The sequence below is a fragment of the Nicotiana tabacum genome, chromosome 14 (genome assembly GCF_000715075.1).
Source record: "Nicotiana tabacum cultivar K326 chromosome 14, ASM71507v2, whole genome shotgun sequence".
Classification (NCBI taxonomy): Eukaryota; Viridiplantae; Streptophyta; class Magnoliopsida; order Solanales; family Solanaceae; genus Nicotiana; species Nicotiana tabacum.
Window position 1 is genome coordinate 110,733,504 of NC_134093.1, and position 19,089 is coordinate 110,752,592.

General features: G+C 34.7%; 1 protein-coding gene across 1 annotated transcript; it reads left to right on the plus strand.

Annotated features, from left to right (window-relative positions):
• The first annotated feature begins 5,673 nt into the window (after nucleotides 1-5,673).
• Nucleotides 5,674-10,028, plus strand: LOC107823513 (BES1/BZR1 homolog protein 4-like). The gene is made up of 2 exons (XM_016650168.2): nucleotides 5,674-6,000; nucleotides 8,999-10,028. The coding sequence occupies exons 1-2, from the start codon at nucleotides 5,785-5,787 to the stop codon at nucleotides 9,755-9,757; spliced, it is 975 nt and encodes a 324-aa protein (XP_016505654.1). The 5' UTR covers nucleotides 5,674-5,784; the 3' UTR covers nucleotides 9,758-10,028.
• The last annotated feature ends 9,061 nt before the right edge of the window (nucleotides 10,029-19,089 follow it).

A 19,089-nucleotide genomic window follows, 5' to 3' on the forward strand; every position in this document is an offset into this window, starting at 1 on the left:
GCAATAAGAGGTAGAACGACCAGGAAAAGTAATTGCTTACATTTAAAGAAAGCTGAGAAGGAATGGAAGGAATTATTTGATCAATCATCCAGAGTTAGTTACATTATGAACGCACTTAAGATTTTAGAGTATTATCCATACAACATATATGTTTCCAATCATACAGACATAGAAGACTCCGGTATAAGTTAAAAGAAAGAACTGAGTCTAGGTCATAGACAAGGGATTGAATTGTTAAAAGATTATATCCTGGATATTCCATAGCGTCCATGAAAGGATAAAGTAATACCATAAGCCGCAGATCGGAAGATAGCTTGCGCCTACATAAAGGCTGATCAGAAGGAAGAGGAAACTAAAGAGTTACATCAACAAAGTAAATCAAGAGTCTGATTATTGGACCCAGAAAATTATAGAAATCGTGATTGAGGACATTGCAGAATCACTCCTAATATCAAAGGTACAAGAGAGATAGTACAATAGCCATATTCTATAACGGCTCTACGATAAAGCCAGTCAAAAAAGTACCTGCCTTATAAGAAGTCAATATGAAGCTCTCACTAGATTGTGTATCCACCAGAGGTGCAAGTATTATAATAGAGCTTCAAGTTATGGATATGAATTATACCTATATGAAAGGGAGGTCATGAAAGATATAGAATATGTGATGCGAGATTTTAAGGTAAGTAAGGTAAAAGTGAACAAGGTACGAGATACTTAAATGCAGAAGGTTATGAATAGTCCGCACTGCGAATAAAAGGCTAGAAGCGCGTGCATTTAGTATCCAGGAATGATAGCAGCGTCGTCAGTGACATATCTTCCAGTCGATGATTTCTAGGTATCGAGAGGTCCAGTTAAGAGAGTAAATAAGAGTTAGAGATGATGTGATGTCTCGCTTGATGTTCCAGAATAACATAAGGAAATCTATAATGCAAGCAAGTTGAAGGAAGGTTGCGAATAGTATAAATAGATATGTATAGGTCGTAAGCTAAAGTATAGTAAAGCAACAAGGTTTTATGACATGAGTAAGTATGAGAAAGGGCGAGTGGGAAGGTGACGAGAATGGATAAGTCCTCGAGATTAAGCTCATGAAAACAAGAGAGCTAATGGTTTCTCTAAGTTATAGAAAGTTCAGTATAGCCTGAATTAACTCAAAGGAATCTAAGACTAATAGAATCTAGAAGGAATGAAATGTTGCCCTGGTAGTGGAATGAGGGTGTGATTGTGATAGATAAGGGATGACGTTTGGGCCTTCGATTAATTAATGATTTGAAGAAGAAAAACAAAGGGATTTCAAGAATTGTACAGGATTAAAATACCAATGTAAGTGAATCACATTGGGACGCTATGAAATACGATTATGGAAGTATAGTATCGCCCCTAGGTGGATTAGTCTAATTACTTCAAATGTTCCACGATGCAACGTGAGCCCTAGTGATTACTTGAGAGGTTTCAAGTTATCAGTGGTATATTGTATATCAATATGGAGGTGAATCAACAACAGATGGACAAAAGTCACAAAGTATGAGATTAGATTAGGTCATCATTCTTAAGATGAACAGTAATGAGGAAGCATTAAAGGACGTAGATTTATACATATAGGATGAGCAACGAAAGTAACCTAGAGTTTGGTAGCGTGATAAATCGAAGTAAGAATTATGGTATAGTATGACCTACTTAGATACATTAAAGTCATACGGATGGATAACCGGGTCTATGAAGTGAGATATAGCAATATTCATAAGTTCAACAAAGTACCGAGCGAAGAACTTCAGTATACCTATAGATACCCAGAGGAACATCTTGTCAAGTTCTGTATATGTTTAAAAAGAGAGGCCTAGAGATTGGCTAAACACTGGAGGAAAAAAGGAGAGAAGAATCACATAGGCGCACTCACAAGGTCAGAGTCGTGCATGCTGCATGATAGAAGGTAGCAACAGTTACGAGATTGGAAAGATTCCGACCACAAGTCATGGTGTGAGAAAGAGGCCTAAAGGGGGGAATGCCCTGACCTTTGGATTTATTCACAGAACAGTTACCTAGATGGAAAAGAGAGTACTAAAGTATTTGCAAGAGCCATAGGTTATAAAAATGATAAGTGCATCAGTCAACATTCGAGGACGAATATTCCGGGGGGGGGGGGGAGAGGAATCAATTTTATAAAAGTTGTTTGAAGTAAAGAGAGATTTAATAAGAAATCTGGACATAGAGATACGAGATGATATCTCCATGACATAAACAAGTCATACCATGGAAGAAGAAACTGTCATAGCAGGAGAATCTCAGAATGTGAAATACACCGAAGAGATTGAAAAATATTTACAACAATTCGGCCAACTCGAAGAAATCGTGATAGAATCTTCCAACAAAGAATAAAGGAAAAGAAAAAGTTTAAAAATACAAGGCCCATCTCTCAGAATTATTGGGGTAATAAAGACAAAAAACTTTGATAAAGCAGTCGGACCTACTAATAAAGAGGAATCAACTTTATAAAAGTTGCTTGTTTTGTTACTTTTTCCTTTTTATCTTATCGGGCATGATGTAATTAATTTGTCGGTCATTTAACTATTAAGTTTTTGTCCGTTTAGAGATATATCCATTATATAAGGATCTTAATTTTTAAAGTGAAGGCAGGCCTCGACCAACACCTCCATTTTTTCAAGTTTTCTAGCTTCTCGCTCTTCTTAGTATTTCTTTGTAAAAAACACCCTCTGTATAAAATTTATTTGGAATAAAAAATCAGAAAAGGTCTCTTGGCCACAATCCGACAGTCTCAGGTATTAAACAACCGGGAAACTTCTTCCCTCAATTGCCGGCAATTCTCGGTCATGTGGACATGAGTGCCATGATACTTACACATCAAGTTATGATCTCTCTGGGTAGGGTCAGATTGAAATGGTCGAGGCCACTTGGTATCGTTGATGTGCCCGATGGCTGATACTATACTGGTAGCATCGATGTTGAAGTTATATTTCGACAATCTTGGTGCCTCCCTGGCCCTGAGCAGCATGTCGAAATATTTTTTGCTCATCATACCTTGGCTATTGGGCCCTCCATCGCTTCTCTTTTCGCTCCTCATAGGGTGACTCCCGGACCCGTTTCCCCATCGATCTCAACTGTTTGATTTATACCGATCTCGGATCGATCTAGGTTCATGATCGATGACTCTCTTAAACCTGTCGTCGGTTCTAATGGGATAAATGGACCTAGAAGGAGCTCCGAGTTGGTCGTTCCCAACTCTAATTTTCGACTGGTATCTGTTGTGGACGTCAGCCCAGGTTATCGCCGGATACTCTACCAAATTTTGTTTTAGCTGCTGCAAAGCCAATGAGCTTTGGGGGTTAAGCCCTTGAGTGAATGTCTGAACGGGCCAATCATCATCAACTGGAGGCAAGTCCATTCGTTCCATCTGGAACCTCGACACTAACTCGCTATCTCTTTGTTTAACTTTGAAAAGGTCCAATTTTTTGGGTTCCACCTTGATGGCCCCGACACGTGCCTTCACAAAAGCATATGCAAACATAGCAAATGAATCAGTACAAGTTAGGGGTAAGTTGTGATACCATATCATCGCTTCTTTTGACAGAGTTTCCCAGAATTGTTTTAGCAAAACTGACTCGATTTCATCATATTCCAAGTCGTTTCCCTTGATGGCACATGTATAGGAGGTCATATGCTTGTTTGTTTTGTGGTTCCGTTGTACTTTGGGGGTTGCTCCAGGGATTTGATCGACCCTTGAGTATGAGGGTTGCTCCAGGGATTTGATTGACCCTTGAGTTATATGTCTCCACCTTTTTGTCGTTGGCCTCGATTTTCCTTTCACCTGATTCCACTCGCTTCGTCAATGCTTCAAGCATTTTCACTATCTCGAGGTTGGCCCTGGCTTAGTTTCACCCGATCTCTCGGTGGTTTTCTCGTTTCTTCGAGTGTTCTCTCGGGACCATTCAGGCTCGACCCTACCAGGAGGGTGGCCTTGATTCTAAAGTTGTGTTATCGCCGCATGTTGAGCCTGCAACATTTTGAAGATTAGCCGCAGGCTTATCCCATCATCTTCGCCTTTGGGCGTTTCTCGAACTATTGGTCGAGGGCCTCCACGAGCGCTGTTTTTGGGGTCAGTTGGCAGGTGGGCGTCGATTGAATCGGCAGCTGGGACTCCATTGGGATCAGTAGGGGGCACCTCATTGCTAGGCACCAGGTTGTTGTTTTCGCCATGATGGCCAGACTCAGCCTCAACATTCAAGTGAGCAGAGTGAGAGTTTGACATATTTACGTTGTCTTGAAATTGAAACCTTAAAGAACAAGCGTAAAATAGAGTGTGTTATGGAAATTTGTATCAAACCACCACTATTATTCTTAGCCCCAACATGGGTGTCAAACTGTTTACCCTTAAAATGGATAACAATTGAATTTATACGCGGTTTTAAAGATAAATGGATTGATTCTAACATAAATAATCAAGAACATTAGATAAATGAGTTAAAGACACAATGAATAGTCAAACCAGTCGTAACGTTATGGCATAACTTGAACTTGGATTGGGTAATAGTTTCTGCCCTCGGTTGGGTCTTGGGTTCGAAGCCAATCAAGAGCAAAGAACAAAAGTAAAATAAAGACTTTTTTAGTAGTTAGAAAGTAGAGAAATAATTTTGTATTGTCTTGGTATGCGTGTTACAATGTCTCTATTCAAACAAAAGATTCCCCTTTATATAGTAGGAGAGTTTCACCCCTAGTACAAGTCTAAAAAAGATAAAAATCTTCTTCTTTCGTTAGTTACTGATCCGTTACCGAAATTGAGCAAGATTCACGACGTGATATCAAGTTGGACGCGGATATCACGACTCTCTGTTAGTCGTGTGCGACCGTTCATGCACTTCTCGAAGTCTCAGAACCCGTCCCGGCCCCGGGGTACGTCGTTTTATCAAGTCCGTTGGTGAGCATTTTATTCGAGCACTGGTGCAAGAAGTTCTCAGCCTTGATTCCGACCCCGTGTAATCGTATCCTCGCTTTGCTTGACCCACCGGGAAATCAAGGTGTACGTTGGCCCCGGTTTGACCCGTATACAATTCTTTCTAATTATTAAAATTTGTTTAGGCTTGAAAAATAATATATGAATGAAAGTTGGATTAATGAATGGGAATAATAATCATGTTTTAGGGAGAAAAATTATCATAAATTTGTATTATTATTATTTAAACATGTTTTAGATGCTATTGCCACGTGGCCCCGCTAAAATGCAAACGACGTTGTTGTGAATACCACGCTTCCTAGCAGCTACCTCACCCACTTCTTTGAAAAGACTAGGGCCGTTTGACTATAAAAATGATTCTTTTTTTTAAAATTTATTATTATTATTTTTTCAGAAGCATTATTTGGCAATGAAAATTTTAAATTTCAAAAAACTATTTTTTGTAAAAGTTTCACTTCAAAACACTCACAACAATTTAAAAATAGTTTCAAATTGTATTTATATCCAAACACAACTCTAATTTTCAAAAATATCATTTTCAACTTTGAATTGTTTTCTTACTTTTTTTCAGAATTTCAGAATTTTTATGTCCAAACGCCCACTAAACAGTAGCACTACCTAGTGGCAGTTTCGTAATTTAATCATAGCTCAGTGGCATATTCGAATCACGGCTCCATATTTACTTCTCCCTCCTCTTTCCCACTTATTTCAACTTCCAGTTCATAAGCCCGATCCGGAACCAAACCGGTTCCGAATCGAAAGACTTTCAGTCCGGTTTAATCCCGGTTTACAGCAGAGCAACCGGTTTACAGGCATCGTAAATGACGTCCGGCACGAGACTTCCGTCATGGAAAGAGAGAGAAAACAACAAACGGAGAGAACGACGGCGAAGGGCGATCGCGGCGAAGATCTTCGCCGGACTTAGAATGTATGGTAATTTTAAGCTCCCAAAACACTGTGATAATAATGAGGTGTTGAAAGCTCTGTGTAATGAAGCTGGTTGGATTGTTGAAGAAGATGGCACCACTTACAAAAAGGTAAATATCAATTTTATGTCATATACTTCTCTTTTTGATTTGTACAAAAAAAAAATCTTTGTATATTTAGAATCAATTTACTTTTAAAATTTTCATTTTACTCTTATTAAGATAGATTTATAGTCACACAAATGTATATATCTTGTTTTAGATTAGAAGTTTCAAAAGTCTTCATTTTTTTCTTTCTTAAAACTCTGTGTTTTTGTTCCGAAGCTCAAATTTTCACGTTTTCAAAAAAGAAATTAAAATTGAAAAGACAAAATCCATTACATTCTCTGTGTTTGTGTAAGTAATCCATGGTCTGAGATCTTCTGAACATTTCACCCAGATGATAATTTGACATGAATGCCCCTGCCGATACTTGTGTTTCCTCTGTCGAGTTCTTTTGCTTTTCAGTAGAAGGCTAATTCAGTCATTTTGTTTAGCCCTTATTGATTCCATAAGGACATTTTGGGAATTTTAAAGGTTAACCACTTGAGGAACAAAAGTTTTATAAAAAAAAAATGACTCATTTCTAAAATTTAACTTAAATTTTCTATTTTTACGCTTAATGATAAGTTTTAGTAGTTGGACAAATGTTACACTTTTAAAATCATAGCATATTTCAAAATCTTATAACCACACATATTATGTCCTGTGTGAGATCACAAGTTTTATTTATCTAATTTTTTTTATTAAATTCTGTGCAGAATCAAACATGGTCATATAAAATGAAATGAAGGTAGTAATAGTTTAAATTTTATACACAGACAATAAATTAATTGCATGTAAATTTTCATAATAAAATGTTCATTTGTAACTTTGAAAATGAGCAGACTATTAGTATAGTAACATATTAAATTGTGCTTATTCTTTATATTGTTCGCTTATATAACTTAAATCAGTTGCTAATTTTTTGTGTATTAAATTTGGTTATTGTCTTTTTCCGAGATTCCCGGGGTAATATACACTGCCCACCTAAAGTCAAGCATGGGATTCAATAGTTTCTTTTGCGGTGGTGTGGATTGGTTGTCAATTTGTGGGCCTTAGATGTTCTTGAAACGTTGGGGGTGTCATTTATTCTACTTTATATTGCAGTTGTTATAAAGTTAATAATGTATGACTATAATGGAAAGTAGATATCAAATCTTATATTCTTTTACATCGACGGTGTAGCTTAGTGGACAATAAAATGGAAGAAGATTCATGATGTCCAAGGTTCATATTTCACGACGTCAAAAAGGGATTAGGTGTTTTCTCTCATCTGTCTCAGCTTTTGTGAGCTGAGTTACCCAATACCTATGTTAATGGGAAAGAACATTATTGATTAACTTGTCAAGATGTGCGTAAGATAGCCTAAACATCACCATAAAGAATCTTTGGATTCTCTTTACAACAACAACGACCCAGTAAGATCTCCAAGTGGGGTCCGGAGAATGTAGTGTGTATGCAGACCTTACCTCTACCATGAGGGATAGAGAGGTTGTTTCCGATAGACCCTCGGCTCAAGAAGAATCAAAAGAGACCTTTTGATTCTTTTTCACACACACAAAAAAAAATAGCTGGTGAGGCTGTAGAGCTTGTGGGGAAATTAATATTGGATTGGATAAGAGAATAGCTGTTGTTGGGCTAAGAGAGTGAATTATAATGATGGTGTTGACATTATTGATAGTGCCATCTCTTTTGCCCTTTTATGGTATATGGGTGTGGGTTATGTCCAATTCTTTTTGGGTATGTTTGGTACTTTTATCATTAATATGTAGGGATATGGCTGTCATGATTCTGAGTCTTTGGTCAATTGTAGGAGGGGGGACCAATAAAATATATCATAATTGTTGTGGATGAAAATTTAAGTGGTCATTTGATGACAAAAGGGTTTCAGATTTTTGGTGATGCATTGTGGAGCCTAAATCTAAGAATTGAATGGTTCTGAATTTGTATATTATTTAGTGAATTTCTTAATACAAATATAAAGTTCGTATTAAAGCTATTGATATCGGCCGAACTCATAGCTAACCTTCTAGCTCAGCCCCTAACAGTCACCTGGCAAGTGGATTGCTGAAGATGACTCCACTAATTTCTTGTGTATTTAACTATTTATGCAGAATGATTGTGGATGAGGTACTCTTATGCTATGGACTGAGATAAAATACTAGGGCTTACTAAACAATCTTAAAATTATCAAAGATGTTAGTTAAAATATAATTCATGTCAAACAGAAAGTAGTCTCATTATAAGAAAAAGGAACTGGAGCAGACACAGATTGTGATTCAACTCATTAGATTGCTGATCTCCTTTCATTTCTCATGCAGTAGGTTTTTACTGTGACCGAGTCCCTGATCAACCAATAGTATTAGTAACTACACAAGTAAGAGAAATGGTCTCAAAATGACATTCTAGCCATCAGCAATGAACATTCTTTCAAAAGTTAATAACTTATCTGCTAGATTATTAGATACATCAACTAGTTCATTGAACATATCTTAGCGATGATGTTGGTCCGCTCACAATCTGTCTCATGTTTTCACTCTGTCTTTGTATATGGAGAGCTAAGTTAAGTAGTCACTGACTCACTGTGTTGCAGAAGTTTTCTATTAACAACGAAGCAAATTGCTACATTCATAAGAACCAAAATATTGGTGGCTCCACATTCATGATATGATTTGTATGTTAAGTGATGTCTCTGCTTCTGTGTGGACACATCTATATTTTTGTGAACAATGATAGAGATGAGCGGTCAAGGTACAAGTAGTGTGCAAAATGAGTGCTCGTGCTTTGGTTGCTTTGTTTGAGTTGATATTTTAATCAATGATTTGGAAAATTATCAGCGCATTCAGGTCTGCCTTATTGCTTTGCACCAAGTAACAACTTGTTTATGGCTTTATGTTGCATCTAGAACTTGAATGTTTGACATCTTTGAGGGACGGTGACATTGCATAGTTCTGGTGGCAGATTTGTTGTCAATTCTTTTTGTGATTATCCATTTTTATATATGCTTATCGATTTTTCTATTTTCCAGGGATGCAAGCCAGTAGAACGTATGGATATTATAGGTTATTCAGCATCTGTAAATCCCTGCTCATCTTACCAACCGAGTCCAGGTGCTTCGTATAATCCAAGCCCTGCTTCCTCATCTTTCCCTAGCCCGGTCTCATCCCATTACGTTGCAAATACCCAAAATAATTCGGATCCCAACTCACTAATTCCTTGGCTTAAGAATCTGTCATCCGGTTCATCGCCTTCTTCTTCCAAATTTCCCCACCATTTGTACATTCCGGGGAGCTCTATAAGTGCGCCCGTTACTCCACCTTTGAGCTCTCCTACAGCTCGTACTCCTAGGATGAGCGATGATCCCGCAGCCAATTCAACGTCATGGGTACAACAACACTATGCTTTCTTGCCGTCCTCTACCCCAGCTAGTCCTGGTTGTCAAACACCACCCGATTCAGGTTGGCTTTCTGGTGTTCAAACTCCACAAGACGAGCCTTCATCTCCCACATTTAGCCTTGTCTCGCCAAATCCATTTGGATTTAAGGAGCCACTATCGTACGGAGGGTCTCGGATGTGGACACTAGGGCAAAGCGGGACATGTTCTCCAGCAATTGGAGCAGGTATCGACCGAACAGCTGATATACCAATGTCAGATGCTATTTCAGCGGAGTTTGCGTTTGGCAGCAATATGAAGGGATTAGTAAAGCCATGGGAAGGTGAAAGAATTCATGAGGAATGTGTGACCGATGATCTGGAGCTTACACTTGGGAACTCTAGCACAAGGTAATCCTTTCTATTACCTACTTTTGTCGAAAGTATCTTTGCTACCCATACAAGGATGGAAAGTTGATTGTAGAAAGGGGCTGATTATCATAATGTTGGCCTGAGATGAATTGAAATAGGGAACATGGTATGATTCATATAGTCGACCCCAACTTGTTTGGGATTGAGTCAATTGTTGTTGTTGTTACTTCGCAAATAGAGTAGTGCAATGAGAAATCTATTTATTCATTGATTTGGTCATGACCTATCTTTGTGCAAGGTTTGAAATTAACTTCTTCTGTTGGTCCCTTCTGAATGTGAAGATGTTCTGATTCGTAAAACCATTTAAAATACATAGTAGGAGCAAATGGCACGGGTTCCTTAGAGCAACATTGTCTATGTGTCACCTATAGGTCACGGGTTCGAGCCGTGGAAGCAGCCACTTTTTTTTTTTTTTTCCCTTTTGTACTTATCTTTTGTGATTGTTCACATAATATATAGTAGCTGGTGTTGACTTAGCCAAAGTGTTTTGCATCTCCTCGAGTGAAATTGTTCCTTTCTCCATCTATTAATATTTCCTCAATAGTGATTACCTGCACTCCAAACCATACTAATTTAACATGGTTATGTCATAATTTAAGGTGAGAATATATATTGATTAACTACGATTTAGTGATAAGAATATATGTAAAGACATTTCAAAATGACTACCCACAAATAAGTCCTCTACATAAAATTTGCTTCTATATATTTAGCTTATGTAATAATTAAGGTATTCTTGTGAAATACTTTAATGGTATTAAACCGAAAGACTATCTTAATTTTTTTTTATAGAATATGAGAAATAAGAAGAGAATAACATTAAAAAGGTAAAATTTGTTTTCATTTATCTTTTCGGAAGTAGTTGTCTTTTACGAATATAAATTTAGTTAGGTCATGTATCGTTTTCTATTTTGTCTGTGTCGAGGTTAATTTAGTTAGAAATTTGTATTAGGAATGCTGTTAGTGCTAACAAGTAAAACATGGAAAATGTAATAGCCAAATTCATTGTTTAAATTTTTAAAAATTAAACTAAATAGCCGCTCATTTGATCACTTAAATTAAAAATAGCATAATAAAATTTTTCAATACGGGAGAGTGTGTATTGGGACATCAAACACTTCAATAGGCTTAATTCACTTGGGCCAAGGCTTCAACATACAATTTTAGCCCATGGACTTCAACTTTAAATGTATTTGTTCCTAAGGGAGTGATTAAAATATAGTGGTGAAATCAATTAATCTTTGAATTAATTATCTTTTTTAAAATAAAAAATGGCCAAAAATATCCTTAACGTATTGAAAATGGCTTATAGATACCCTCCGTTAACCTTTTGGGCTATAAATGCCCCTAAGGTTTCTTTTGGGCTCAAATTTGCCCTTATATTTAACCAGACCTAACTTGCTCAAATTTTGGACTATAAAACAACCACGTGGCATTCTCTAAGCTTTCCACGTGTATATATAATATTAAAATGAACATACTCATATCCTTATAACCTAACCCGATTTGACCCATTCTTATTTTTACCCAACACTTGCAACCCCCGTCATTTCCATGGGAGCTAAGACAACATGGAAAAATTGCTAAGAAAATCAAGACGACGACGACAACAACAACAGCCCAGTATAATCTCACTAGTGGGGTCTGAGGAGGGTAGTGTGTACGCAGACCTTACCCATGCCCTGAGGTAGAGAGGTTGTTTTCGATAGACCCTCGGCTCTATCCCTCCAAGAACTCCCCATCTTGCTCTTGGGTGACTCGAACTCACAACCCTCTTGGATGGAAGTGGAGGGTGCTTACCACTAGAGCAACCTACTCTTGCTAAGTAAACCAAGACATCTTCTTATATTGTTCTCTCTGTATTTGTTGATTGCTTTAAGGGCCTCAAATGATTATCCAAGGCAAATTACCCAAAAGCTCTAATAGAAGCACGGGGTCAAGTGTTGGGTAAAATAAGAACGGAGGTGTTTATAAATTTAAATTAAACAGATTATGAGTCAAATCGGATTGGGTTATAAAGATAAGGGTGGGTTTAATTTAAATTAAATATTATAGACAGGTGGCAAGCTTAGAAATGCCACATGGGTTCCAAAAATCGAGTAAAGTTAGGGTCTGTTAAATATAGAGCCCATTTTGGATTAGCTGATTGTAAATAGTTGATAAGCTTGTAGTGCTGAAATTTTTTTTTAAGTGCTAAAATTGATTTTTAAAATACGAAAAATGGCCAAATATACCCCTCTACTTTCGAAAATGGTCTAAGAATACCCCTCGTTAGGGCTGGCAAGTGGGCCGGTCCCGGGCCTAAACGGGCCAAGTGGGCCGGGCCAAACGGTCCCGGGCCCGGACCCAAATTAAACGGGTCCGGACCTAAACGGGTTTTTTCTAAGGACCGGCCCGAGAGCGTTTGGTCCCGGGCTAAACGGTCCCGGGCCGCAGGCTAAACGGACTATAAGATGTATATATAGTATATAAGATGTATATAAGATGTATATATAGTATATCGATATAAGATGTATATATATATATAAGCTATATTCGATAAGCTATATATACATCTTATATACTATATATAAGATGTATATATAGTATAGTATATATATTAAATGTATAGTATATATATATAAAAGTTATATTCGATAAGCTATATATACAGCTTATATACTATATATAAGATGTATATATAGTATAGTATAGTATATATATTAGTCTAAAGACAAAAGGATGTTAAAAATAATATCTAAGTCTAAATATTGTAAAGAGATATGCCTTGTAATTTTATTATAGCATTAAAAAATATGACAATATCTTTCTTAGTCTTCATCCCCCTATGGAATGAGCACAACAAGGTGCTAATATCACCATTGAGAAGAAAAGTGTAATTATAAAAAGTTTGGGATTAAAACAAAGTTGGAGGGGTTAAATGGCTATTTTTGACAACCCAACGGCTATATATATATTTTTTTTAAATAATATTTTTTTATTTTTTTTATTATAAAAATAGCCGTTGGGACCGTTTGGCCCGCTAAGGGGACCGGGCCGATCCCGGGCCCTGGCAGGCTAAACGGTCCCCGGTCTGACGGGCCCAAATCATAGGACCGGCCCACGAGACCGGCCCAGGCCCGCTAAAACCGGACCAAACGGTCCTGGCACGTTTGGCCGGCGGTCCCGGGCCTGGACCGGCCCACTTGCCACCCTTACCCCTCGTTATACTATTGGATTATCTATATCCCTGCAGTCATACTTTGGGTTCAAATATACCCCTCATTTAAACGGAGGGACACGTGTCATCGTCCTGTTGGTCAATTCTAAATATCTCCTCATTAATTAAAAAGACTCATTATCCATACCCGAAAAATATTTTTTTTTTTTGTAAAAACTGGAAAAAACTAAAACATTTTTTTACTAAAAACTGAAAAAAATGAAAATATTTATTTTTTTCAGTTTTTTCAAAAAACCGCTTTAGAAAAAACTAAAAATATATTTTTTAAACAATATTTTTGAAAAAACTGGAAAAAAAAACTGAAAAATAATTTTCTAAAGCAATTAAAAACTAGAAAAAAACGAAATATTTTAAACTAAAAACTGAAAAAAAAAATATATTTTATTTTTTCAGTTTTTACAAAAACATTGCTTTAGAAAATTTATTTTCAGCTCTTTTTTTTAGTTTTTACAAAAATATGATTTTAGAAAATATTTTTCAGCTTTTTTTAAAGCAGTTTTTTTGTAAAAAGTAGAAAAAAATAATTTTATTTTTTTTTCAGTTTTTAGTAAAAACAATTCAATTTTTTCCAGTTTTTACATAAAAAATTGCTTTAGAAAATTGATTTTCAGTTTTTTTTTTTTTTTTCGTTTTTACAAAAATATTGTTTTAGAAAATATTTTTCAGTTTTTTCTAAAGTTGTTTTTTGTAAAAACTGAAAAAAAAATATTTTAGTTTTTTTCAGCTTTTAGTACAAATTTGTTTTAGTTTTTTCTAGTTTTTACAAAAAAAAAAAAAAAATTATTTTTCGGGTATGGATAATGGGTCTTTTTAATTAATTAGGAGATATTTAGGATTGACCAACAGGACGATGACACGTGTCCCTCCGTTTAAATGAGGGGTATATTTGAAATCAAAGTATGACTGTAGGGGTATAGATAACCCAATAATATAATGAGGGATATTCTTAGACCATTTTCGAAAGTAGAGGGGTATATTTGGCCCTTTGCCGTTTAAAATAACATTTACGTGTTTGGATAGAAATGCTGAAACTGATAATAAGTAGTTGATGTGATTAAAAAGTGCTGATAAGTTATTTTTTTTTAAAATAACTAAAATACCCTTGATTTTTTTTCATAAGATTATAAATTAAAAATTTTTTGTAAAGAAAAGAATTAATAACGAATATGGAATGAAGAGAAAGTCAAGAAATTTATTTTGGGAAAAGTATTTTGTGAATTAGAAAATATTATTAAGGATAAATTAGTAAAAGTGTTGGTCAAACTAAAAGTGCTTATAAGCTGAAAAGCCATAAGTTGGGGGTGACCAGCTTATGACTTATGGCTAATTTTAGCTTATAAGCACTTTGAGTGTTTACCAAACGCGTAGATAAGTCAAAGGGTGCGTATAAGTCAGTTTGACCGGCCTATAAGCTTAGCCAAACACCCTAATAGTGGCAAATTTGAGCCCAAAAGAAATGTTAGGGGCATTTGTAGTTCAAAAGGTTAACTGAGAGTATTTATGAGCTATTTTCAATATGTTAAAGGGTATTTTTGGCCCTTTCCGTTTTTAAAATGAAACTGTTATACTCCGTATATCCATTTCAATTTTTATGGTAAAAATAGACCGGGAATAGAGTTGAAAAGATCAAGGAAGATGTTTGAAACTTCTTATTATAAATATACCATAATATTTGTGTTACTAGACTTTTGAAATTCGGTACTCTTAAATATATCATCATAATATGATTTGTTTAGCTACAAAAGCTTATCATCAAGAATAAAATAAGAAATAAAAAACTTAAGTTAAACTATTTAACCACATAAATTGGAATCAATAAAGTATACTATAGATTTTTTGGGTGCATTGGGCATCATCTCGATTCAGAATTTTATTTAAGAACTATTGAAAACACATAACATCACATTAGAAATGTTCTGACTAATCATCACATAAGAAACACTATTTCATTCTTTCAAATATTAATTCAAGAAATTTTAATAGCTAACTCTCCTATAGTTTGTAATGCTGCAGACACATGCCCTTAAATTTAAGAAATTGCATATATCACTCCTGTCTTACTAAAAAGACAGTAATACTATTCCTTGAACATATATATTTCTTTTCTCCTTTTTATTCTAATTTTTGTAGAATTCTCCACCAATTTTCGTTGCAAATTCTCAACAAAATTCTCTTAAGCACCCTTTTTTGTTTTCGGTAGAAAGGCAAAACTGTATGTTCCCTTTTTAATTTCTATAAAATTTCCAAACAAATAAAGGATGTGATTGTAACGACTTTAGACTTTTTATCATTTTTTACGCGGTTTGGTGGGGGTAAAGGAGAAAATTTGAGTGTTTTTAAATTCATCATCTTTATTTTCAATTCTTATATTTTCTATGTAATAAGAAATTATTATTAAGAATTATATGTGGTCGCTTATGCTAGCTAGTAACTATGATACAAGTAGGAAGGATAAAATAATTAACAATGAAATGAGCAATTTCTGGTTCAAATCTAGAACAAAAAATATACGAAAACAACATATCCAGTGCAATCCTACATAGTGGGGTCTTTAGAAAATAGTGATAGGTTAGTAGTGGCACCGCAGATTTTTGGTTGAATCCAAAAGTGTACCCGGGACCTTCAAATCTTGGGTCCGCCTCTGACACATACCTTACCCCTATCGTGTGGAGGTAGAAGGATTGTTTCCAATAGACGCTCAGCTCAGGGAACACATAAACATAACAATAATGAAAAAGAAAAATGATAGTGTAGGAACCATGAAAAAGAAGTAGTAAAACAGCAAGATAATAAGATGACCGAAACGAAAGAAACAACCGGTAGTAGTCGAAACCTAAGAATAGGAAAATACGAGAATGCGTATCAATATTACTGGTATGGACGAGGGGAACGCTCGACTAACTACTAACTTTATATCCTAATCTTTGACCTCTACGCCATCCTATCAAGGCATGTTCTCTGTAAAGATGTGCCACTACAACAAAAAATATAAAAGAGGAAATTGAAGTAGCATCAAATTCATAGATTTAGATCTCAACAGTGTAAACAATACCAATGATTTCCTAGTGATGAGAAGTAAGAAAATTGAAGGGTGTTACAAGGTCATTGCCTGCCATTTCAAAAAAGATAAATCAACTACCAAATTCCATGAATCATGGGCAAATGACTAAAGACTTTTCTTTTGGCCTTAGCTACAATATTTTACTACTTCTTGTCCTAATCTATTCACAAAAAGTCTGTCTGAACAGAGTTCACCAAAGTTAGATTCCAAACATAAATGGGATATTAAATTTGGAATTTGATACGATAAAGTGCATAGTTGAAATATCATGTGTTAATTAAGATTAAGATGAAACCTTAGAAAGGGAGCCAACTTGAAACAACGGTAAAGTAGTTTCTGAACGTAACTTATAGGATATGAGTTCGAACTGTTGAATCAGTTATTGATATTTGTGTTACGGTTACGCTACCTATAATATACCCTTTGAAGTGGGATCTTTTCCAAATCCTTATGTGAATGCGGAATGCTTCGAGCATCGAACTGCCATTTTTAATTAAGATGAAATCTTAGATTATTTGACAAAAGTAGTCCAAAGAGCATTTTGGAAACTTCTAATTTGAAGTGGTGAATAGTGGGAAGTAAGTGGGGTTAATGCATGCGAGTTAAAAGTTGTTCTTGCATGGCACTAATTAATCATGATAAGTTTTGTGGGTTGTTGAAATTTTCACTCATATTGTGTAGCTTTGTGCAAGAGCCCTGCAAAAGTCAAGTGATCTACTAATCTTGTAGTAGTTAATTATATTGGTGCTCTTTTTTTTGAGTTGAATTGTAAAAGAAACTTCTGTTTCATTTTCCTTATATGGAATATTGTAGTTGAAGTATATGTAACAATCCAAGTGATATTCTTCGCTTTGAGTTTAGATTATTTACACAGTTTTAAAATGCGTCACCATTTTTCTTAGTATTTCTTACGTGTTTAGATGATCAAGAATTCTCCTAGAATTTTATATATACTCCTGTAAAATTTCTCTAATCTCGTTTAAATTCGCTCCTTTATTACCCAAGATTGCACGTGAAGTAACTTTGGTTCAACTTGTACAATTTTAAAACACGTCACTAGCTAGGATTAAAAGTTTACCGTTTAGTACACTAATATCTTTCATGTTTTATCGATACGAAATTTGTCTAAGAAATTAGAAAGTATTACATAAATATTGTATGAGAATATAGAATGATGCAATCAATGACAAGATTATGAGGTCACACTCAATCCTAGAAAATATGTGAAATGTTTTTGCATCAATAATATTTTTTCCCAATTAAGGTTGTGCAATTCCGTTGATGAGAAGTTACTAGAAAGCTGCTGACTTGATCTACAAACTCTATTGCTTGTTCTTTTTGACATCTTCAACTATCAAAAGTGGCCTTTGACTACTACTTCATGTAGGGACAGATGCAGCTTGAAGGTATCGGGTTCATCTGAATTTAATATTTTTGATACGGATTATAAATTTATACGTAAAAATCTGATAAAATTATAATAAATAGTAGATATGAACTCACAACTTTAAAAATATAACGGATTTTATATTAAAAATCTTAAAGATTGAACCCATAATTAAATATAACGGATTTTATATTAAAAATCTTAAAGATTGAACCCATAAAACTTAAATTATGGATCAACCGAAATCATGCCTAGAATATGCATGTGAAGAAAAATTTAATCAAAACTTTAGTGAAGATATAACATGGTTGATTCTAGTTATGACATTTGCAAGGATGTAGTATTGAATAAAAATTTAATGTTTTAGGATTACCATTCATTTGCTGTATTGCCGATTGCATGGGAACTCATACTTGTTCTTTAATGCTCAAATCACCAGTCTTCTTCCTCCATACTCCACCGGTTTCAATTTATATGACATAATTTGACCAAACACAAAATTTAAGAATGAAAAAGAAAAACTATTGAAATAATATGAAATATGCTATAGCATTTATGTGGCTATAAGATTTTTTAAGACTTGTAGCATTAAACTTGTCATAAGCGTCAAGTGTGATGTACTCTGTTTGTTGAGTTCGACGAAGTTCTGTAATTTTCATTGCCGGTATATAATAGTTGTTCCGTTTAAAGTTATTTTTAACTATTCGATTAGAGTAACATGTAACGACAAGTAGTTATCTATTAAATTAAATCGTATTGCATAGGGCCTATTAAATGAGAAAGCTTTTCTTATTTGTAATTTCTTCATTTTGAAAGCTCGAGCCCGAAATCTCTAACTAAAGGTGGAGAGATCAGCTTGTTCATTCTAGCATATATGTATGTTATTGCATCATTGCATCAAGCTCTCCTTGGTTTATTTCACAATTTTATTCTTCTAGGATTCAAGATCTTTTATCTTTAATGAATTTGCCTGATTGATCGAGAAACATAGAATATATCGAGCCAAATGTGTTTGTTAATAGAAGAGATCTTTACACAAATAGCCGGACATTTTTACTATTTATTTTTTCTAGTCGATATACATAAATTATACATTAATTATATATGGTTATACACATATTATACATAAATTATACATATGTTATCTATTCTCTGATTATTTTTAGTTTTAAGTAATTGAGTGAGCTGCTATTTAAGTTAATTCTTAATGGTAGTATGATATTTACCTTTTTTCATTGTCACCCTCAGCCACCCTATATTCTCTTGGAAGAAAAAATGACAAGTTATAATATTAAATTATTGAAATAATATCAATAATTTAGAAGAGAATAGAGCAATTACCTGCCATCAAATAGCGTTTATACCCAAGAGGAAGCTTAGTTAGACTAATAATATATATGCAATTATTTCTAAGTGTCACAGCATTTGATGATGAATACTTAGTATACTACTTTGGAAGGAAACATTTTCTAAACCTGAAATATTACTTAGTTTTTGTAGTAATGATCTAGACAAATAGTCTTCCCATAGTTGGAAGACTCTTACTTAGTTTAAAGTGGCTCCATTTGAATTTTAAAAGTCAAACTTTTTAATTTTGATATTTTTAAAATTTTCAAAATAAAATTTATATATTTAAAAATTACGTAA